The sequence below is a fragment of the Felis catus genome, chromosome F2 (assembly GCF_018350175.1).
Source record: "Felis catus isolate Fca126 chromosome F2, F.catus_Fca126_mat1.0, whole genome shotgun sequence".
In the NCBI taxonomy this organism is placed as follows: Eukaryota; Metazoa; Chordata; class Mammalia; order Carnivora; family Felidae; genus Felis; species Felis catus.
This window is the reverse complement of record NC_058385.1, coordinates 63,080,431-63,104,187: the sequence shown is the minus strand read 5'-3', so window position 1 is coordinate 63,104,187 and position 23,757 is coordinate 63,080,431. Positions and strand designations below refer to the sequence as shown.

At 45.7% G+C, this 23,757-nt stretch overlaps 1 protein-coding gene across 1 annotated transcript in view; it reads right to left on the bottom strand.

Annotated features, from left to right (window-relative positions):
• Nucleotides 1-23,324, bottom strand: part of MAL2 (mal, T cell differentiation protein 2) — a 28,949-nt gene extending 5,625 nt beyond the window's left edge. The window contains exons 1-2 of the mRNA XM_004000102.6: nt 23,101-23,324; nt 9,809-9,979 (exon numbers count right to left, since the gene is read on the bottom strand). Of these exons, the coding sequence (XP_004000151.4) occupies nt 9,809-9,979; nt 23,101-23,232 (303 nt within the window). The 5' untranslated portion in view covers nt 23,233-23,324. The remainder of the gene's footprint in view (nt 1-9,808; nt 9,980-23,100) is intronic.
• Nucleotides 23,325-23,757: the final 433 nt, after the last annotated feature.

Here is a 23,757-nt window from a genome sequence, read left to right as displayed (position 1 = left end):
GTTAAGCATCCGACTCTTGGTTTTGGCTCAGGTCATGATCTCATAGTTTGTGAGTTTGAGCCCCCGACCGGGCTCTGTGCTGACAGTGCAGAGCCTGCTTGGAATTCTCTCTCCCTCTCTCTCTCTGTCCCTCCTGCACTCACACACACACTCTCTCTCTCTCAAAATAAATAATAAACTTAAAAAAATTACACCTTGTTCTTATAGTTACTAGATAATATTACTGTAGTACATTATACAGTTATGTAATAATATACACACATTTATAATTAAGTCTTTTATTTCTGAGCAATTATGATTTTCATCCACGAGACTGTCACCTCATACACTGAAAAATGCAGACGACCTATGACATCACAGAATTCAATAACGTATCTCCCGATATTCTAAAAAAGCAAATATTATATCATAGGCTTCTACAAAAAGTACAGGAACTTCTCTTACAAAAGTTAATTGTCATCAGGTGATTTTGTATATTGCTGGCATTGTGAGGCGCGACTCTACTGGAATTCACATCGTCTTACGTGAACTGATGACATCCATCAACACACTGCTGTGTGTGTCTGTCAGCAGCTCCCAGATACCAGGTACTTTACACTCATTATCATCCATCCTTACAACTACCATTATTCCCATTTTACAAACAAGTAATTTTTTGTTTTTTTAATTAACTAAATGTTCTTTAAAAACAATTTTTTTAATGTTTATTTATTTTTGAGAGAGACAGAGACAGAGAGACAGACAGACAGCGCATAAGCAGGGGCGGGGCAGAGAGAGAGGGAGACACAGAATCCGAAGCAGGCTCCAGGCTCTGAGTTGTCAGCACAGAGACGGACACGGCACTCGAACCCTCGAACTGTGAGATCACGACCCAAGCCCAAGTCTGATGCTCAACCATCTGAGCCATCCAGGCACCCCTAATTAAATAACTGTTCTAAAATCATACAAAGATGAACTTCTGAAAGGAGAACTCAAAGCCACATAAGTCTGTCTGGTTCCAAAGTCCACTTTCTTTCCTCTATCACATGGTCTATTACTGATACAGCAACGTTACAGAGAAAGAACATAGCTCTGCCTTTGTAAATGCCCATTCAGCAAACAAAATTATCCATAGGAATTGTTCTTACCCTGCCTAGAATAATAAGGAAAAGTTAACTCATCAGGAGTGAGAATTAAAGGTACACGCTAAAAATTCTTTCTACTGAACACCTAATTCATAAGCTAACTCACAAGTGCCTTCAAAAGTTTTAAGAACAGTGTTACATACTGACCATGTGTTTAGTCCAGAGGAGAAATGCTCAGATATATGTAGTTATTCAACAATGTTAATTGATGAAAGTCCACATGTGACTACTTTTAGGGATTAAAAATAATAGAGCTGGATCTCAATTAGTAACAAAGCTTGAGAGGATATGTTTGAGATCATCAGGCACTCAACTAATTTACTGCGGTGGATCCTCAGGAGCAGCTCATGCTACCTTGAAGAGGCGAGGAGTTAGGTGACATGGCCTGCCACTCTTGGTCCGATGAGGCCTTTATCATCTTCACCAACCTCATCTCCTGCCACCCTCACATCTCTGAATATCGGCCACTTCGGCCTCAAGGTGGTGGCCTTTGGTGCTAGGAAGCACTCTATGCCTCAAGGCTGATGCTCCTTACACACAGTATCGTGTGGCTGGAGAGACTCTTCCCACAACCAATTACCACTTGCACCCTTCCCCACCTCCCACCAACTTCCTATTCTTGTCTAATTTTACCTTCTCCCTCCTTTTCAGGAGTATCAGAATTGACCTGTGGTGAAGGCTTCCCTGTCCAACCCTTTTCCTTCCCTCTTCATCTTTCATGGTGTTAACCATCCAGTAAACTTCGTGCACTCCTAACTCTGTTTGGCTTAGGCCATGCTGTCCAGCTACCCATATTATTCTAGGGCCACATGTACCCTAAGGTGTTGGAGGAAAAGAATTGAATTCATGGCAACACTGGAGAGAAAATCACCACGCAGGCGCTTCGAGTTCTAGAGTCAGGCAGGTAACCTGCAGTAAGGGGTTACATGTCCTTGTAAAGCAAGTTGCTCCTGATGTTCTACGGGGCCCACGTGGAGAAGGAGCATTTTGACTTGAGACACCAAGGACTAAGTATTCAGAACGTCCCGCCATGAACGGAATTCTGTCAAACTACCACCCAGTAAGTCAAACAGGTCAACAGAAATCCTTAAGATGGGGTGGCACATCAGAGATCAATCTGAGCCGGGCTAGAGGGCACATCAGGTGCTAGCCTGAACCCCCAATCACCTAACACAATGGAACTGTCCCCCTTCCTCATTCACTTGTGGCCACATGGAGGGGTTCCCTTATGTCTAGCTGAAGGAGAAAGAAAACACCTGCGCTTCTTTATGGTGGCATCATTCGTGGCTGCAAGGTGACAAGGGACAGTGGCTGTATCATATGTGCACTGTAGCCACAGTCAGGGTTGGCTTTGAAAGACAGTGGTTAGGGAATATTTTCCTAATGGGTTGAACTGTGAATGATGCATTATGCCATGTACTTTGTTTGGAAAACAAAGTGGCCCAGAGTGAGGATATACAGAGACTCATGGTCAGTGGTAATGGTCAGGGCCCTGGGAGACTAAAAGACTGAAAGTTCTGAGACAAGGAAGTACGGAGCAGGGAGATGGACATATGGGATTTGGTGTGAAGTGTGATCTGTCTGTCACATGGTGATGCCCACCAGCAGCATCCAGGCATGGAATGACACACAGAAAAAATGGCCCAGCCAGTTGATGCAAGTCAGGCTTTGTCACCAGCCACCTGATTACTGGCATTATGGGCCCAAGAGCAGAATGACCATAGTTGGGAGAAGGAGGCTATGTAACGCCCAGTAGCATTGACTTCCAATGGCCAAAGCTGATTTAGTTACTGCCTCTTCTGAATGTTGAACCTGCCAACAGCAGAGACTAACTCTGAGACTTTGATATAGCACACAATCCTTACCTGGTAGCAAATTGATGAAACTGGGCTCCTAGCTTCCTGGAAGGCATATGGTTTATTCTCATAAATCAAACACTCATTTTGAGTTTGTATTAGCTATTCCTTTCCTGAAAGCCTCAGCCACCACCACTATACAGGGACTTACAGAATGCCTGATTCACACGCATCTAGTCAACAGAGCATGTGACCAAAGGACCAACTTCTCAGCAGAGGAAGAGTAGGAATGGGCCCATGACCATGAGTTGTGTCATAGTGCACCATTTAGAAGCTGCTGGCCTGAGAGCATGACGGAATGACTGGCTAAAGGCACAGTTTGGAGAACGTGTGGCCATCTTTTGGGATGCGGTAGGTATAGGGCACATGAGTTTTCTACATGGTGTTACATCCCCACTGAAAGAACGGGAAACGAGGGGTAGAAGCAGGAATTTCTCCACTTACTATTACTCCCAATAACCTGATGACTTTGTGATTGCTGCCCCTGCAACTCTGAGCTCTGCATGTCCAGAGGCCCTGGTCCCCCAAAGGGTATACTCCTGCTGGAGGATACAGCAAGGGTCCCACTGAGCTATAAGCTATGCTGCCTGCCTGTGAATTTGGGGAACAAAAGGCAAGAGGAGGAATCACCATCCTGACAAGGGTAGCTTGCCCGTATCATCAAGGGAAGGGAAGGCTGCAGATACATAGGAGGGCAGTGCATGTAGAACTCAAGTGATCTTGCTCTTGGAACTCTCATGCCCGGTTGGGACTAAAAATGGACAGCTGCAGCAAAACAAGGATATGGTTACCAGGGGCTCAGCCACCCTCAGGAAGGAGGGTTTGGATGACACCGCCAGGTAAACCACCGAGACCAGCAGACCTGAGTGTCGAGCAAGGGCAGTAAGACAGCTCGTGGAGGAGGGAGATGATGAGCACCGGTTGTGGCCCTGAGACCAACGCCAGTTAGAGGGGCTGTGCTTTGTCCATCTGGCCTAAGTGCTCACTCAGGAAGAGAACCTTGGAGGAGCAGTTCCTCGGACACAGAGAAGTGGGTCCACCGGTGCAAGAAGTGGACAGTAGCCTCTGTAATCACGCACTGCACGCATTCCCCGTTAAGAAAGAACCTGGCATTAGCTGACAGCTCCGGCTTCAGTGTGTTGGGGACCTACTGCTGTGTTTCAGCCAATGCCACATTCCTCCCAGCAGCCCCCAGCTAATGGTGCTCCAGTGGGGATGCTGGGTGCCTGGCCACTTTTGCCCAATACAAGACTTTTGAAGGAAGGACTGTGCTCTTCAGCTTCTCGTTAATTTGGCCAAGACTGCCAATCTACATCCCACTCTAAGACTTTCCTGCTTTATCCTACTTCCTTGCCCATTACCTTTGACAGGTGTTATCTCTTCCCCTCCTTCTAAAAAAAAAAAAAAAAATTCTTGCACTTTTAAATCCATCTTACAGTCCGCTTCCCAGTGGACCCGAGATGACAGATATGTTCTTCTAGTACCCTGAGCATTCCCTGCTTGGCCATTAACATCATTTTGACTAATGCATCAATCGTGTAATCATTTCTTTAATGCCACTGCCTGCTACAACAAACTCTGAGAGCCACTGCAGGCCTGTGTTGTTCACCACTCTATTGCTAGGGTCTAGGATAGGGCCAGATACATATTAGGTGCTCAGTAAAGATCCCCCGCCACTGGAGAGCCACGCCCATGTTTATATTTGGCCATCCTCGTCATCTTATTCCAACTGCTGTTCTGTGTGGAATGTGTGCAAGAAGGTCTTCCACACGTTTTGCTCGTTCTGGACAACGCAGATTGTTTATGCAAAACCAGTGGTTCTCAAAGGTAAGCATGCCTCAGAATCATCTGAAAAGCTTGTTAAAACACAAACTATGGGGCCCCCACCTTCTGAGTTCCTGACTCAGTAGGTCTGGGTAGGATGGGAGAGTTTACATTCTACCAAGTTCCCAGGTTGATGCTGCTGCGGCTGGTCAAGGACCACCCTTTGGGAACCACCTGTCCTGAGTCCTTGGCACGTCCCCATCAGCAGATGGCCCCGTCCTCTTTGAGTCTCCTTCGCATACCCTTGCTCTCCTGCCAAACTTTCCAACATTAATACACCCCAGAGTGCCGCCCACTTGTCTTCACCTTTTGCTCAGGTAAATGGCCTCAAGCATAGCTTGATTTTTTTCAGCAACAAATGACACCCCCCCCATATTCTTATCTTAAGCCCATGTTTTGCTCCACACTTCAAGATGAAATTTTTACTAGTTAAAAAAAAAGCTACATCATAAATAGGGGAATCCTGGTTTCTGCAACGGCAGCATGAAAAGGGGTGATGGCCACACAGAGCCTCAGCTTTCTCATCTGAAAAAATGAGAAAATGGTGTCCCATAGGAATCGATCTAAAGATCAAATAAGTAAATGAAGTGTCAGGACAGAAAATACAGATCAAGACATTCACAGTATTAAGTGATGTCCATAATGGGCAAATGTGGGTCAATTGTGTTGGGGGAATAAAGTGAATTTGTTTAATTGTACAGGACTTCTTTTTGTAGCTTTTATTTTCCTAAAATATATCTTTCCTTCACACCCCTCCTCTCCAAAAGTGGAAAATAAGTATGGTATCCCTTGTTTAAAGTTAGGCAGAATGGTGTTATTTCCTCTACACACACACACACATACACACGCACACACACAGAGTACAGAAAAACCATTTCAAAATGAAAACCTGCTTCTTTTCTCAGAATAGGGCAAGTTTTTCGCATTTAATATAGGTTATTACATATATTACATATTATATTTTTATTTCATCATTTATACCGAAGCTAGAATACTTGGGGAAAAATACTGAGGACATCTACCACCACGGATGTTAACTCAATCTCATGATCAACAACAGTTAGAAGCTATGAATATTTTAGTCAATATCCCACAACAAATACTTTTAGAAAATAAATTCTTCATCAAAATGTATTTCTGCTTCCTTTGTGCATTGTATGCAGGTAGCATTAAACTGTCACCACTGGGGGAAATGATTATCTTTTGAGCAGTTAATGTCTAACAGTTCCAGAACACAGCAATTAAAAGTTGTTACCATCTGGTGGCAGCTCCCACAGTACGTTTGGCTCAAAACTCTTTCTGGCTAGGAGTACACAACATAGGTTACGAAACCCACCAAAAGCAGCCATGTGGTCAAAAAATGACTGATTATGTAGAAAATCACACAAGAGGAGAAACAAAAGGGGCCCTCTGGAAACATGGCAAGCGTTTAAGTCTGCTCCTTGAAGGCGTGAGCCAGGTCTTGTAAAACGTGACTGCCGTCACCAGGCTGCGCAGTGACCCCGCTGCACCGTGTGCTGTGTGTGGCCACCACCGTTCGCTCCCTCAGAGTGGACGGCCGCAGCTAAGGAAACCACAGGATACACTCTGCAGGGGGCCGTGCAACAGACTGGGAGGTCTTCCAATTTCAACGGCCTCTTCCATAAAGTGGTTTAATTAGGAAAAACAAAAAACCAAAAAACCAAAACCCACTCTTACATTTTATTGCCCGAACAACAGATATAACGTTACAGCTCGGGGGGAGGAACACAAGTTTAGGAAACCTAATACATTTATAAGAATATTAACAACGAACTCAATATCAAAAATTAGACTCAATATAAACAAAAGGAAAACAGATGTTTACAAGTCTTTCATGGTTTGTTTCCCTCTTTCTCCCCTCCCCACCCCCATCCCATATGTTCATCTATTTTGTTTCTTAAATTCCACATATGAGTGAAATCATACGGGATTTGTCATTCTCTGACTTCTCTCACTCACCATAATACACACTAGCTCCATCCATGCTGTTGCAAATGGCAAGATTTCGTTCTTTCTGAAGGCTGAGTAATATTCCATTGTGTATATATACCACCTTTTCTTTACCTTGCATCAGCTGATGGACATTTGGGCTGTTTATATAGTTTGGCTATTGTTGACAATGCTGCTCTAAACATCAGAGTGCATACCCCTTTGAATCTGTATTTTTGTATCCTTTGGGTTAAATACCTAGTAGTGCAATTCTGGATCATAGGGTAGTCTATTTTTAACTTTTTGAGGAACTTCCATACTATTCCCCAGAGTGGCTGTACCAGTTTGCATTCCCAACAACAGTGCAAGAGAGCTCCCCTTTCTCCACATCCTTGCCAACACCTGTTATTTTCTGTATTGTTAATGTTAGCCATTCTGACAGGCAGGAGGTGGTACCTCATCGTGGTTTTGGTTTGTATTTCCCTGATGATGAGTGATGTTGAGCATCTTTTCATGTGTCTGTCAGCCATCCAGAGGTCTTCTTTGGAAAACTTTCTATTCATGTCTTCTGTCCTTTTCATATCTGGATTATTTGTTTTTTTGGACTAGATGGGTGATGGGCATTAGGAGGGTATCAGGAGGGTTTTTTTGGACTAGATGGGTGATGGGTATTAGTTATGATGACCCGGGGTGTTGTATGCAAGTGATGAATCACTGAATTCTACTCCTGAAACCAATATTGTACTATATGTTTACTAACTAGAATCTGAATAAAAGTTGAAAATAAATTAAACAAATGAAAAAAGATTGTATGTCTAATAAAACCAGGAGTGATGTTGGCAAAACATTTAAACATTGGTACAGCATGTGCATCAACCAGTTAGAAGGAACGCTGGGCAGTGCAGGCTCCTGGAGACTCACTACCTTTCCAGGCATTAACCTTTTAGTTGCTGAGCTATTCGGCAGTCTGGGAAAGTCCTAGAGGAAGGGCCAGGATGATGGGGAGCACAGCACTGGGGAAGAGGTAGCAGGGTGGGGGCAGTGACTGTGTATTAGCTAGGACTGAAGTCTATACTGGTACACGGTGGCCAAACACCATCTTTGAACCTAATACAGCCAAAAGAGGCTGCTGCTGTATCAACGTTAGGTATCGATGGTTCATTCATACATTATTACAGGAAAGCCAGGCAATTAGGGAGAGGAGATTAAGTGTCTATCTATAACTTAGACTGAGATTTCTGATCTTCATCACTTGACCATTTATTAGAAATATTTTCTCATCATTAATGAGAAATCAAGGCAAAAATGTAGGAACACACTGCAGCAGCAACCTCAGAAACAGGATTTCCTGTGTGTGTGTGTGTGTGTGTGTGTGTGTGTGTGTGTGTGTGTGTGAGAGAGAGAGACAGAGAGAGAGACAGAGAGAGAGAGAGAGAGAGAGAGAGAGACAGAGAGACAGAGAGACAGAAAGAGACAGAGAGAGAATGAGAATATGTTTTTTTCTTAAGTCTTTATTTAAATTCCAGCTAGTTAACATACGGTATAACATTAGTTTCAGGTGTACAATTTAGTAATTCAACAGAAGGGCTTTTATTTATTTTTATTTCTTCTTCTTCTTCTTCTTCTTCTTCTTCTTCTTCTTCTTCTTCTTCTTCTTCTTCTTCCTCTTTTTACCATTTATTTATTTTTGAGAGACACAGCATGAGTGGAAGGGGCAGAGATAGAGGGAGACACAGAACGTGAAGTAGGCTCCAGGCTCTGAGGTGTCAGCACAGAGCCTGACGTGGGGCTTGAACACACAAACCATGAGATCATGACCTGAGCCGAATTCGGATGCTTAACCGACTAAACCACCAAGGCATCCCTCAACAGAAGGGCTTTTAAAGTTTCAAACTGCAAGCCTTGTGTATTTATGGAATTATGACAATTGCTGGTCACTTACTATAAATCACAAAGCTGACGAGCACTTTAGAATGCATTCATGCCATTATTCCTTAACGGCATCTAAGGGAGGTAGGTATCATTATTACCATTTTACAGAGGAAGAAATTGAAAGCCAAAGAGGTTCAATATTTTGCCCATACATACTATTTGCCCATACATACATAGCTATTAATCAAACCAGACTTAAGTTCAAAGCCTGTGCAGGATTATAACCACTGTACCACACTTCCTCCTTAACTTTTTACACTAACCATTTGCCCCTGGGCTGGGTTAATGGGCAGCCACATTCACTAGACTTCACTGCTAGTAACATTTGGGATGATGGTTCTTCTAAGACTCTGTAACAAAGAACATTTTTTAATATGCCTAGCCTCTGTCCTAAAGCTGGTGAATACAATGTTACCATACTTGAAAGGAACAATACAAGCCTGATTTAAGGCTTGGTTTAAATTTCTAACTACCAACTGATTGGAATTCAACCTCCACTGGCCATTATGAAATGGTCCCAGAGAATGAATAAGCATAAGCATGAAAAAGGACCCCTCTGTTATATGGGAAAAGGGAAAGTAAGTGGATCCAATCTAATGGTGTCATGATTTTTAAAGTTATGTTGATTGTAAATTCATCTCTTAAAATTGACTGATTCTTAATAATTTAGGACAGGAATTAAAAACAAATACAAACTATCCCCTTTTGTAACTATTTAGAGAAGAGAATATATCGCTCCTTGTTTTCTGAAAAGGATATACATATTTAATATCTGAAGCAGAAATCAATGGAAAATTTCAAGATGTATGTCATAGCATCCATCCCCCAAAAGCATCTCTTCGATAGTTCAATAACTGTAATGCAATTCATTTACTGTACGAAATAAAAGAGTCTTTGAGTAAAGGTCACCTAACTCATAAAGGAGTAACAGATTGCTCGGCTCTATTGACGGAAATTTCACAAAGAGGGACCCTGCTGTCCAGCAAGGCACTAGCACAGCAGCCCGGTGGTCAGACCTCTCTCTCTCACTGGGGATCGAAGAGGGGATCAGGCATTTCACGACAGAATAAGATATTTATACGTCTCTCTCATTTTCCTGAAATAGACTTAAAAATCCCTTACCAGGAAGTTCCAGTTGGCATCAATCTGAGTCACCATGCCAGAGAGGAACACGCCCAGGAAGAGGAGGGAAAAGATAAAAGCCGTCACGGACACGAACATGACCCATCCTTGTAGCAGAGGTAGAGGAACGTTGGAGGAGGCAACCAGAATCCAGACGAGTCCCCCGAACAGCTGAAGGAAGAAAGAAAGATGTCACAGGAGTGGGCAACAGAACTGAACGTCCATGCTTACACCTCTACCTCTACCTTTGTTTCCCCCCAGACCCCTGTACACATGCTGCAAGCCCCCTACACAGACACCTGCTTTCCTCAAGGGCAAGGCCAGAGCTTCCATGCACAGGTCTGACCTGGAGCCACACCTGTTTCTGCACCTGCCTCCGTGTTGGATGCTCATCCTCAGTCCATGAACAGACACAGAACTCTTGCATCACCTAAAAATATCTTCCTTTGACCCCGTGGCCTTTCTAACTATTTCCTCTTCAGTCAACCATTTTTGCAAATTCATCTGTGCCTGGTCCTCACCTCCTATCCTTGCTGTGATTCTTCACACCTCTGGCTTCCGCTCTTACCACTTCAGAGAGTTTACTAGCACAGATCAGCCATGACTTTCTAACCTGTCAGCGCTAATGGCCACGTGTCCGCCCTTATCATGGCCTATTTGAACATGTGAGATTACTGCCCATCTGTCGAGTAAAAGCCGCAGCAGCTGTACGTGGTAGTGAACAAGGTCTACCTGATTTTTGATACTCTTCTGCATGCTGGGCACAGACCTAATATTCAGTAAGTAGCTGCTGCCTGTCAGGGATTGTTCCAGATGCTGGGAATAAGATGGTCAACAAGCTACACCTGGTCTCCGCCATCGCAGAATTCCTGGCCTCTTACAGGAAAGAGACAAGTAAGTGTGTAAAATGCTGCTTCACACCTGTCACAATTGGGCAAATACTGGGCACTGCAGGTTCACCGAGTGAGGGCTCTAAAAATCCAGAGCTGAAAAGACAGGAAATACGCCCCAGTAGCAGCAAGCCAAAAGACAAAGCTAGGGAGTGTAGAGGTGGGAGGAGAAGGCTGTTTCCTGCTGGAGATGAGCCCTGACTTGGGGGTGGGGGGGATGGGGGGGGTGGGGAGCTGAGGGGCGGAGCCCAGCACTACAGGGGCAGCAGGGACCACATGGGGGGTGGCCACAGGCGAGGGCTGGATGCTGAGCTGAAGGGTCCTGCGTTCTCCCAAAGGCAACGGGAGGCCACAGAATGCCTGAGCAGGAGTGAGCACCATCTAACGTGTATCTAGATGCTTCTCTCTGGCCAGAGAGCGACAGGGCTGGAGAGGAATGGATGCAGGGCTGGGGGACCACAGAGGAGACTGTGAGCCACAGAGCACAGTCCAGACTCGGGCACGGAGGACAGAGGAAAGTGAGTGGATTAGACAGAAACTAGAATGTTTCCAGTTTCTAGTTTCATGCCTAGAAGTAGGCATGGTGGCAGGTAGGGAACATGCCAGCAAAAGAACAGATAAGGAAGAAACCCAGATTTCTGGTTTGGGCAACTAGGGGTGAGTGAGACATCACAGGAGGAGGAATGGTGTTGGGGTGAAGACGGCCAGTTTCACGAACCTAACCACAGCAATTCTCCTCTATGCTACTGCTAATAGAGGCTACCCATCCTTTGCATGGCATTCCAGGCCCTTTATGCTCTAACCTGTCTTTCCCATCTTTGTCTCCTGCCACTAAGCCCCTCACATTTTATATTAAAGAAAAAAAATCCATAGTCCAAAGACAAAGCACTTTCACATTTGAGGGGCCTCACCTATGCTGGCCGAGAATGTCATTCCCTCCCCATGAGTATTTGAAAAACCTCCACTCATAGCTCATCTTGAAGAGGACAACACCCCAAAGTCTTTCCTGAGTCCCACCCCATGCTCAGGTACCCTGTCCCCTGGGCAAGCTCCCTGTATGGATATGTTATACTGATGTAATTGTAATTGTAAATGTCCTGGCTTCCACGCCAACTGCACGATGAGACCTTCTTGGCAGCCAGCTGCCTTATAGGCCTCTGCATCCTAAGCCATTCATCCATCAACATAATGATCCCTTCCTGTCAGTCAGGCACTGGGCTGGACTTGGTGACCCAAAAGCTGAGGCCGTACACCTGTTCTGAAGAAACCTATAGGCAAGTAGGAATCAGCACCCCCTCCCTCCCCCACCCCCCACCATATACATGGAAGTGATTTCATAGAAACATGTCTGGCAGGCAGAAGGCTCTCCCATATTTGTTTAGTAAAAAAAGCTCCAAGTTTCCAAGAATAGCTAGAGCTCCCCATATTAACAAACAGTAATCCCATGTATCTCGCTTAAGTGTGTGGATAATATCCAAATTGCACAAGTCGCTAAAAGTCAAAACCACAAGTTTAATTCAAGTTTCTCCACAAAGGCCAAGTCATACAATTCACTACCACTTTGAAAAATATTTTTGAAAGCATAATGAATTATCACTTGAGTATGATAACTAAAGCACCAATCATTACATTTACAGTTGTGGTTTCTGGTATACCTGAAGTCCTGATTTCAAATTAAAAAAAATAACAATAAACAAATTAACAATCAACCCACAAAGTTTTATGAAATAAATCTAAGTCATGAATATTAATGTACATTAAAAAATTTAACCACAAACTGATTAGTTGTTACGAAAGAAATAATGTTCCTGGTAAAAAGATTCTCTACTCTTTCATACTGTCTACTAAACATCCAAAGGTGATAAGATCTTCAAATTGTTTCCTTTTTTCTCAGCATCCTCTTTCTGGTAACCTTTTCTTACTCTCCCACCACAAATAACTTACGTTACTTTAAATACTATTTAAGAAATATACATCACTAATAAATATCTATTCATTCAACCAGGGTAATAAAGAACCTGTTTATTAGGGGCAGGCAGACTCAGATATTAAAGCATAAATGTATGCTACAGGGATTATGATAAATTTGACACTCTGAAGAAGGACTATATGATCCCCCAGAATTAGGCATAACATTTAACAAACCCAGACTGGATCTCAAACTAGTTGACCTCAAATCTACTGCCAGGTACTGCAGAAGAATACTCGGGGAAAAAAGACAAAAAGGCGAGGTTCTGTATCCTGGAGCTCTAGATTAGGGAGAAACAGACACCATCAAAGCTGATTCCGGAGCAGATTGTGGCGAGTGCTATAAAAAGAGCTCCATGCAGTGTGCTCTGAGAGGCTGGGAGAGGAGAGAAGAAATCTAATGGGAGGCATGGAGAAAGAGAGGCAGGGAGGCGGGTTTTGAAGCAGGCTTACAGAGCAGACCAGGGCTCTGACAGCAGATGTGAAACAGTACAGATAAACCGTTCTTACTCAAAATCAGAGCCCTTCCAACACCTCAAAGGCTTGGGAAGGAAACCAAGCACTTACATGGAAAGAGAACAGATTCGCCTCCTCATTCGCGGTGTGTGTTGTGTGGGAAGGGGGCAGGAGAGGGAGGAAGGGGTGCGAATGCCCCTCCCCCACGTAAACATACTCCACATCCCGGGCTTGAAAAGTCTGTGAAATCCGGATTTAAGTCCTGCTCACCACGGTAGCTTTGGGAGATACTGGAGGGACGGGTCAGAGAACGTAATTAAGCTCACTACAGAGTTCCACCTTCCTCACTGCACAGACTCACGTTGGCATATAGGTCACTAGGCCTCTGACACAGTTTTTTCTTCCTCACTTCATGACTTCCTTCTGCCAAAAGCTTCCCCTTCTCCTGAGCTTCCCAACCTGGCTGCAACTGTAACCACTGATCTTTTAATAATATTACCAATGCTCACTACACTCACCTCTTCTAATCCTGGGTGTTACTAAGCTGAGAGCATTTACCAGCCATACTGTAAATATTAGCATCCCTGTTTAGTAGAGGTGACTCTGGAGGGAGCCTTGATTGTAGAGGTGAAAAGCAGAGTCAAAAATGGTTAAAATCTGAGGGAGAACAGTTGATAAAGTATCGTAGCAACTGCACAGCACACACACTGCGAAGAAGGATGGGGTGCTGTGTCCGCCCACGTTTTCTCTTCTTGGATCTGAATCCACATTCTGACCTCTTGTCTATCACTGCCTTCCATCACTCTAGTGTCCTGAAAAGTCTGATAATTACACACAAAACTCCCCATTGCACCACATTTTGACATTTCTTCAGGAACAAAGCTGGGGCGCATGACTCTGTACCTCAAGCTCTAACAAAAAGACAACCAGACTTCCAGGTATGTTGCAAAGGCAAACATTTCCTAGAAGTAGGTGTCAGCCTTCCCCTGTGTCTCAGTTTCCCCTTCCCTTCTGCGCTCAAATTCAGGGGTCCCTGGCAGCCACCTGGAGTGTTCATGCCTGTGTCGAGTTGCAGTTGTTAAACTGCTACACATCCCTGAAACCACAGATCTCCTTTGTGGCTTCCCATGTGTTGACCACTTCAGCTTGGCTCCTGCAGCCCACGAGGGTGTGACTCGATTGAAGCCTTCCCATAAGAAAGTCGCGGACGTTTTCATCCGCGCATCACACTGAACTGAGCCCTCCGAGTTGGACTTGAAACGTGTTTTCACTAGAAACCGTGGATGGGTGAAAACCCGTAACCCCGCAGGAAAACAGGGTGTTGTGCCAGAAACAACTCCGGCCATCCTGGCTGTGCGATGACACACTTCGCGACTTGTCTCCTATTTGGATGGTTTCGTGTCTCGAAAGGATTCATTTTGCAAATAGCCTATGTCTTTTCAAATGTCACTTATTTCCTAATAGCATACTTTTAAACATGCCCTCCAACATCTTAGCTGACAGTTTTCAAACCAATCTGACACCTTCACCTTAGTGCACTCTTATTATTGCACTAAGTAAACAGGCCAGTCCCTACTCTGACCTATTTTTAGTCAATGTTTGGAATAAGAACAGGGAAAGGTAAGTGAATCTGAAGGTAGGAAGGACTGGTTACACTACCCCTAAGGAGAAATATTTAATTGTTTGGAACTTTCTGTATATAACAGAAAGTTTCCAGTTTTCCTGCAATTTATATATTGAGCATTTCAGGGGCGCCTGGGTGGCTCAGTCGGCTAAGCGCCGACTTCGGCTCAGGTCATGATCTCGTGGTTTGTGAGTTCCAGCCCTGCATCGGGTTCTATGCTGACAGCTCAGAGCCTGGAGCCTCCTTCGGATTCTGTGTCTCCCTCTCTCTCTCTCTCTGCTCCTTCCCCACTTGTGCTCTGTCTCTCTCTCTCAAAAATAAACATTAAAAAAATTTATATATTGAGCATTTCATCACTGTAGCAGTGAGAATGAACCCACCAGCAAGCCTAGAGGGAAAAAAAAAATGGTCTCTTAGTCTGGTTTTATAGAGTCAGTTTGATTAAGAGGTTGAAGCTAATGAGGATAAAAGAAATACTAGCCAGCATTTGTTGAATGCGTATGTTCCAAGAACTGCTCTAAGGGTTTTATTTGTGCCAACTTAATCCTCACAAACACTCAGAGATAATTACTATTATTACTCCCATTTTACAGATAAGTTGAAGCAGATAGCCATTAATAATTTGCCCTAAGTTACACAGTTAATAAATGTTAGAATAAGACTCGAACTGACACCTGGCTTCCAGAGCCTATGCTCTCGATACTATGCTATTGTGTCTCCCCCAAAGGGTTTCTATCCTTTTGCTGTGGAGTCGCTTGGTGGATGTGGGAGTGCTGAGTCCCTAAAGTCATATCCAGCTGGGTAAAGTGCACGTGCAGTTTTCTGAGGACACAACTTTCATCAGGATCACAAAGGAGTTTGTGCCCTCCAAAAGTTCAGAATATCGGGGCACTTGGCTGGCTCAGTCAGTTAAGGGTCCGACTCTTGACTTCAGCTCAGGTCATGATCTCACAGTTTCGTGGATTCAAGCCCTGCATCAAGCTCCATGCCATGAGCTTGAATTTCTCTCTCCTCCCTCTCTCTTGGCCCTACCCCACTCATGCTCCCTCACTGTCTCTCTCAAAATAAATAAATAAACTTGGTTTAAACATGGTTAAAGAGTGTTTAGTATGTTGGGACTATTTATAGTCTAATGAATAGATGACCTACAGTTAGCTCTTTATACATAACCTGTATTCCAAGATTTTTTTTTTTTTTTTAACTGGGAACATACTTTGGTCAGCAGATAGATGTGCTTGCAAGGCAGCCCATAAGTATATAAATTCGTTCACCGTGGGACTGTAGTCAACTCCAAGCTCACCTTCTTCCCGGCACTGCTGCTTCCCCAGCCACCCTCGCCTGGCACTCCGGGCTCTGGTCTCTTACCCCCTGCACACGAGTCCATCACACTGGTTCATGCTTCTGCCTGGCATGCTGCCATCAAAGTTTTCTCTGGATAACTAAACTCTGGCAGCACGTCTTCCACACAGACTTCCCTGGCTGGATGCCACCACCTGGTCCTTCCATAGTTACTGATAGGTGTATCCTCTGTAGCACTGACATCTACTGGTTTGAAATCATGGGTTCATATGGCTGTTTGCCCACTGGATTGTGAAGTCAGAGTCGGCAGCATTGCCTTAAATATCTCTGTACGCTCAGAACCCAGGACAGCTTTCTACAGGAGACATTCAACTGCATTCTCCCTGAAAGAAACGGAAACCAACCAGTACGTGTAATGAATGGTTCTAGAAGAAAATGATCCAGAAGTGCAGCTTGAGATGCTAAGAACACACTGCTGTCTGGAGCCTAGCTCATTCGCTGGTACATGGTGGGTGTTCAAAGATCGGCATGAAGTCTAGTGAAGCAGGAACATGTACTTCTCAATTTTTAAGTTATTATTGGCAACACCCACCCAGATCTTGTACTAGCAAGATCTCAGGAGGCGGGGATGGAAAGTTATGGGGAAGGTGGCAGCTTTTGCCAGTCTAGCTCATGACACTCCATTTTTACTCTTCTTCGAGCCTCAAATGTGTTCAATTCACCTATTCTCCTGCAATTGTGACTGGAACTCTCGACCAGGGTGGTGTTTATCTTGTGCCTTACCCGACCCCCTCCTGAGCCCTCCATCAATCCCCATCTGTTCTCTCACCATGCGGACATCCATCCAAACTGGTCCTGGCCCCGGACTAGCCCTGGTGCAGTTCTGATTCAGAGCTACAAGCTGGCAAGGTGTTTTTGTTTTAAATCAGAGAAAGGAGAACAAGACAAGTTCTGGGAAGCAATGGGAAATAGCATATACGGAAGGGGCCTAGGTACAAAACACACTAATGCAAAGGAAGTTTTACTTTTTAGATTCACATTTGAAAATTTCAAAAATACGTTTGAGGATGCTGGGAAGCATTTGTTACTACAGCCCTTTCCTCCCCATCTGCCCCAAATTTCCATTTCAATTTCTTAAGTAGCTGAGGCTACTTAAGGTCCTAAAATGGAAAGCGCATCTTTACAGGGGAGAAATAAATTCTGGCCCCTTTTTATTCTTACTTATAACTGCCCTTGATTTCTTTTTTTTTTTTTTTTTAATCCTCTTTTCCTGTTTGCAGGTAACTAGTTATCACCTAGGTTAAAAACGTTCATGCAGGTCAACGCCTTGATGTCAGCAAGAACCACACAGATCATTCATGCCTCTTTTCTTGCTTTTTACCTCCCTCCTTCTGAAAGCCATTATACAAAAGTTAAGAACGTCACATATGAAAGGACATGGCCCCTTTCATGTTAGAGAGGACACAGGAAATTCAGGTTAGACTGCAGATTCCTGGAGAAGAACCATGATGTTTTAAGAGTTGCTCAGGACATCTACCTCAAAGCTGCCCTTGTCCACTCCAGCCAGTTTCTCTAGAATATCTTCACACACCGTCCAGACTGTCCTCCAGATCAGATAGCATGGGTCAGGTGCTGCGCATGCACAATACTGTGTATGACAGCCCGGTCCCTGTCCTTGTCATTACGCAGTCTTTTCTATGCGGACACATCCACGCAGACATGCCACGGCCACGGCTCCTACTACCACGTCCAACATTTTTGTGGGGCTCTGCAAAACCAATCTCCTGTCCTTGACCTTTTCCTCTGGAGCTCCAGGTGAAGAGTTTCAGGAAACTGATGTAACTTTTTCTGAGCTGTAGTTCTTCCTATTTTGTAAGGGGCTGCTAGTCAGGGCGAAGCAAGTGCCGAAAATAATCTTTGGCAAGGGCATCAGTTCCTTTTCTCTTATGCAGTTTTAAGGACTCTTTTCACACGGCTGGAGATTTCTAACCCAGAGGAAAAAGGAAAATCCTACTTAGAGAATCAAAACCCCCACAGAGAAGGAAACATACCCACAGAGAGCCCCTCTTCACCGCTGCAAACACACAATGTCCCTGTGCAACTCAAATCTATTTTCTGGGCAAGAAAAGACAACCCTACACATCTGACTGTTTATATGTTAGTATAATGTCAAAACTTTGGGTTGACAATAACCTGAAATCTCTTCCACAGGTTTCTCTGTGCACGCCCGCTCCAGAGCCCCTCCCTCCCCCCCATCCTCTAACTTTTGTGCTCCTGCCATAATTCCTCTGAGTTACATCTTGTATTTAAGTTTACCGTAGTTTCACTTCAGAACATGTCAAACTTTACATACTTGGTTGACCTTCTAAAGGTCAGATCTCTCTTCTTCTGTACTTCTGTCATTTGTCATTGTCATTATCCCTCATTCAAACCACTGACATAAGTCCCTTAACTGATCTGCCTTCAGCCTCTGTTTTATCAGCAAACTTCACCAAAGATTTTTTTGAATGTTTGTTTATTTTTGAGATGGGGTGGGGAATGAGTGGGGGAGGGGCAGAGAGAAAGGGGAACAGAGGATCTGAAGCTGGCTTTGTGCTGATGACAGACAGCCCCATGCAGGGCTCAAACTCAAGGACCACGAGATCATGATCTGAGCTGAAGTCGGACGTTTGACTGGACCAAGCCATGCAGGTGCCCGTACTCAAAGATTTCTAAAACACAAGTACGATCACATTTGCCCCTGGACTTCAGCAGCTCCCCATGTGATGCCTGGTCCAGTCAGTTCTCAGCAAATCACAACTCGGGCCTTTTCCGCTCTTTCTCCTTCTTCTGCCACCTTCCCATGAGTCATGTAAAAAAAATAAAAAACCAGAGGCACCAGGGTGGCTCAGTCGGTTGGGCATCCGACTCTGACTTTGGCTCAGGTCATGATCTCTTGATTCATGGGTTCAAGCCCCGCATTGGGCTCTGTGCTGACAGCTCAGAGCCTGGAGGCTGCCTCAGATTCTGTGTCTCCTTCTCTTTCTCTCTGCTGCTCCCTTGCTGCCTCTCTCTCAAAAATAAACATTAAAAAAATTTAGAAAAATAAAAAACAAAAACAAAAACAGTCGCTGGAACCTTCGTGTCATGGTCTGTCTTGTCTCTAGCGTTTACACATGCCCTTGTTTCTACCTGGAATTCTCTTTCCCACTTTTCTTGTCTACTGAATGTCTATTCATCACTTAAGACTAAACTCCTGTGTCACCATCTCATGCGAGCTGCCTGGCTCGGACTCCCCAGTGGCCGGATGTGCTTTACCCCGTTTTTCAATAGTACTTTTCATGACCAATTTTATCACTTCAGACACTGGAATTCTTTCTTGACTGTATACTTCACTACACACGAATTTAAGGGCAGGAGCTATGTTAATTATCCTATTCCCAGGGCATAAAATAAGGCCTGATGCATAGCAGATTCTTAATTATTTGTTGGATGAGTGAAAGTTACTGGGACATCCACACCACTGCAGGTCAGAGCATGTGAATAGGAGTCCTAGAATATCTCCCATAAAGAAAAACGCTAGTGAATATCTTGGGGAATGTGGATAGTTTCCCAAACACCGAAACCATGCAACACACTGAATTCAACATATTGACCTTTCTTCTTTTCCATGTTTAACTGTAACATCTGATCTATCTTGCGGATTATACAAGGTAAGCTCACTGAGGACAGGGACCTCAAGTATCTTGTTCGGCCCCATAGGACAGATGCTCTGACGTTCATTTTCTTATAAACAGACCTGCCTGGAAAACACTTCAGCTGTAGCTCACTCTCCATATTTACCTCGTCCCTGAATGGCAGTTATTTTTATGCAGATCATCTCAACTAGGTTAGATGTTTTTTCAGGTGAGGAAGGGTCTACCATTTTTTCCCCCCAGATGAGTGTCTTGCACTCAGTAGGTATTCAATCAGTACCTGACAAAAGACTTAGAAAACACTAAACCAGGAAACACTGAGAGAATTTGAAAATGTAACTTTGAAGGTGATGTTTTCCATCCTAAACTAAAAGACTTAGCATTGCAAAAATACCTTAGTATTACACTCTTCAAGGCAAGCATGCATTGGTAAGTATAGCTCAGGGCAAAAACATAGGAGCTGACAACCTAAATATCTGGGAGTGGACCACATTTGTCTCAAAAAACCATGCCACGTCTATGTGGTTGCAATATTCTCCACATATGAAGCCAGTGCTATAAATTGCCTTACCTGGTGCCATTAGGCAGGCACTCTTTGCATCTTTTGAATTATCTCTCAATAAACGGCTTACACTTGAGAGATTATGCATGGATATAATAAGAGGGAATGAAAATGAATTCTTAATGTAAAATTTGAGAAAATTCATTATTGAAGTATAGTTGACATACAACGTTCTATTAGTTTCAGTGTATAACACAGTGACTTGACAATTCTATACATTACTGAGTACTCACCACAGTAAGTATAGGCACCATCTGTGACACTGAATTTTCTAAGCAAAGTTTCCAGTTAGTGTGAGAAGTGAACTCCAAGATCACGGTTTCATTAGCTTAGTCAGCTGCTGATAGCCCAGCCCACTTGTCAACTGCTGTTTTCCCACATCAAGCTTTAGATGGCAACAAGACGCAAAAAGAGAACTCACCAAGACAAATGCATTTGAACAGAAGGCCAAAATTGAGAAGGAGTTTGGGGATATCCAGAAACACTGGAAGAGGCCCCCCAGAAAGGAGATCACCTGGAGTTTAGAACTGCTCCTAGCAAACTGTCACGTTTCATTCACAGGCAGAGGAATTTCTGAGGAGGAGCCGTGGGAGACTGAACACTTTAAAGCAACAAGAAAACTTGAAGAGATAAGGGGAACAGTCTGGATACTTCTTTGGGCCTGGGTCCCTATTAGAATGGGGAGGGGTAGAAGCTCTGGCTTTGCATGAGGGCTGTCTTGTCCACAGAGCCCTGGTAAAGGCCGCCCTCGGGGGTTCCTAGCCATGTGTTCACTAGACCCTCTGGGGAGCTTTTAGAAGAACCTAGCCGACTCAGGGCGCTCCCCCAGAGATTCTTATTTAATTAGTCTGGGCCAGCCACCGTATTTTTAAAAGCTGCCCAAGTAATTAAGTACAGCAGAGTTGAGAACTAACTCCTGGGCTAGATAAAGAGATATGGGGGCAGGGGAGAGAAAATAAATCACTTCCACTTTTTTCCCACAGAATTAGGCAGTGTTTCCAAAAGTATGACAAGACCACAGATGGCCCTTGGCACAGTATTTGATGTGATGGCACGTGTTTGAGCCTTCTTTGCATATGTTTGTATACAGGTCCCTATATACATACATGTATCCTTACGTATCTTTACATGTATGCATACATGTATGCAAACGCAAAAGTATATATTTGAGTAAATATTAAAAAAATATACCCAGTATATCAAATTCGAGAATTCATGTATATTGTTGCTTAGGATGAGGCTAAAGTAGGTACTGAAGTTTAGAAAGTGAATCGAAGTGAACATTCTGTAAATCCTAGAACGGGTGGAATGCAGATATGGCAAAAACTTCTAAAAGCGATATGCAAATGAGTAGAGTTTGAGGAACATGGGACTAAAGCAGCCCAGAACTTATACAAGCTTTCTACCGTTCTAAGAGTGTCTCCCCCTCCTACACACACACACACACAACGGTGCCCGGGCCCAGTGCCATCCCCTCTCTACTCTCCTCACATGGATGCCCGCGCCTCATCCCAAGCATTCAGATGCTTCTGAACTGGGCTCAGACTCAAAACCAGCCTCTTCCAGCCTCGCAGTCACGATCCGATTACTGATGTCGTAGCCTGTAACTCACTTGTCTCCTTTTGCAGATTCAAATCTGAGCTAAACTTAACTTAGCACGCCTTAGCCACCTTCACACAATAGGGCAGAAAACCAATGCTCACAAGGCGTTCCGGCCCCACAAGCACAAAAGCGAAACCGAAGCGACCAAATCCAGGTTATGCAAACTCAGAGGAGGTGAGAAAAGAGAGATGAAAACTCCATAGGGAACAAACAACATCAGCCTACAGGAAGGGCAGGGACTGGCTAGCACTGCACTCTGGATCTGCCGTTCTCAGGGCATGATGCAACCTGGGGTTGCCCAATTTATGTTTGCACATTCCCCCTGGTCCACAAAGAGCTCCAAAAGCTTCCAACTCCACAAAATAGCTTTAAAAAGGTTTAAAAAATCTCTAGCCCAATAAGGTGCACGGCAGGGCAGGTGACCTCACCTTCACCTAGGCCCAACAAAGTGGGCTGAGAAGTGTCGACTTGCACAGGTCGGCTAGGAAGCCAGTAGGCGCAAAGGCAGGCAGCGAGGAACTTGACAGCCACCTCTGTACCTCCCCCACCAACGCCCCAGCCACTCTCAGGCCCACTTTAGTAGAAACTGCCAAGGGCACGGTTCACTTGACCTTTTTCCCTGCCCTGCCTCCAGAGCTCTGCTCCTTTCCCCAATCCAAAGGGCACTAACAATGGAAAGGGAAGGGGGTGGGTAGGCTCAGGTCTTAAGCCCGCCTTCTCTTCCTGGCACCTCCCGCCTCCGGCTTTTCACGTCGTGGCAGCCTTCAGGTCACTCAGTCATCGGCTACACCTTTGCACCACCCAACAAAATGGCAGGTTAGCAACAGGCGAGGCCCAGAGAGCCTACTCTGGCCCTAGCCAAGCGCGGCCCCCGGCCAAGCCACCGGGGGTCTTCCGCGGCGCCCCAAGCCCAAGCACCCTTCCCCTCTCAAAGACCCCAATCCTGGGCCCCGGCGCTGGGCCGTCTGCTCGCTCCCTCGGGGCCATTTCTGTCGCCAGCGGGAGAGCAGGTGCCAGCGTAACAGGTGCCAGGCGAGAGGGCCCAGGTTCGGGCTGCTCTGGGCATGGAGAGGGCAGGACCCCGGGAGGGGCGCAGGTAAAGGCCACGTCGAATGTAAGGGAGCTGGGGCGCGGGCAGAGGGAGCCAGCCCCGGGAAGCAAGGATGCCGCTGCCGGTCCTCGCTCCCCGGGCGACGCGCCGAGGTTGCCCCACTTACAATCTCCAGGCAGACGAAGGCACCCGAGTAGGTCCGCAGGATGTCCGGGCCGGCGGGCAGGGTGATCCGGGGCGCCGGGAAGGACACGGCGGGGTTCGGGGGCGGCGGGACTGGCGCTCCGCCGGCCGACATGCTGCCGCTGCCGCTCTGCGTCTCTGCGCGCCGCCGCCGCCTCCCTCCGCCCGCCTCCGCCGCCCGGGCTCCCGCCGCCGCCGCCGCCGCCGCCGCCGCCGCCGCCGCCGCCGCCGCCGCTCGGGTCCGCGGGGTCCCGGCGCGCCGCGCGGGAGGGGGCGTGGCCGCGCTGTCTAGGGCCGCGCGGGGCCCCGCCCCGTCACGTGGGTCCAGGTGAGCGCGCCGAGGCCGCCTCGGAGCCCGCGCCGGTCACGTGCACAGGTGCGGCGGCCACCCGGCGCGGTCTTTCCCGCGCCCTCCTCGCCCCTCCGCGGGCCAGCGCCCTGTTCTTTACTTGTTTCTTCTAGCTCCCCTCGTTTCCACCTGTTCTCTTCCACCTGCCCTACCCCTCCTCCTACTCTCACGACTTCTCTACCCTACTTTCTTCAATGTAACTGTAAGACAAGTCTTGAAATTGTGGCTCGGCAGGTAAAATGAAGGTCACTAGGCACACCTAAAAAGTGGAGTCGATCTGCCTTAAGTGAG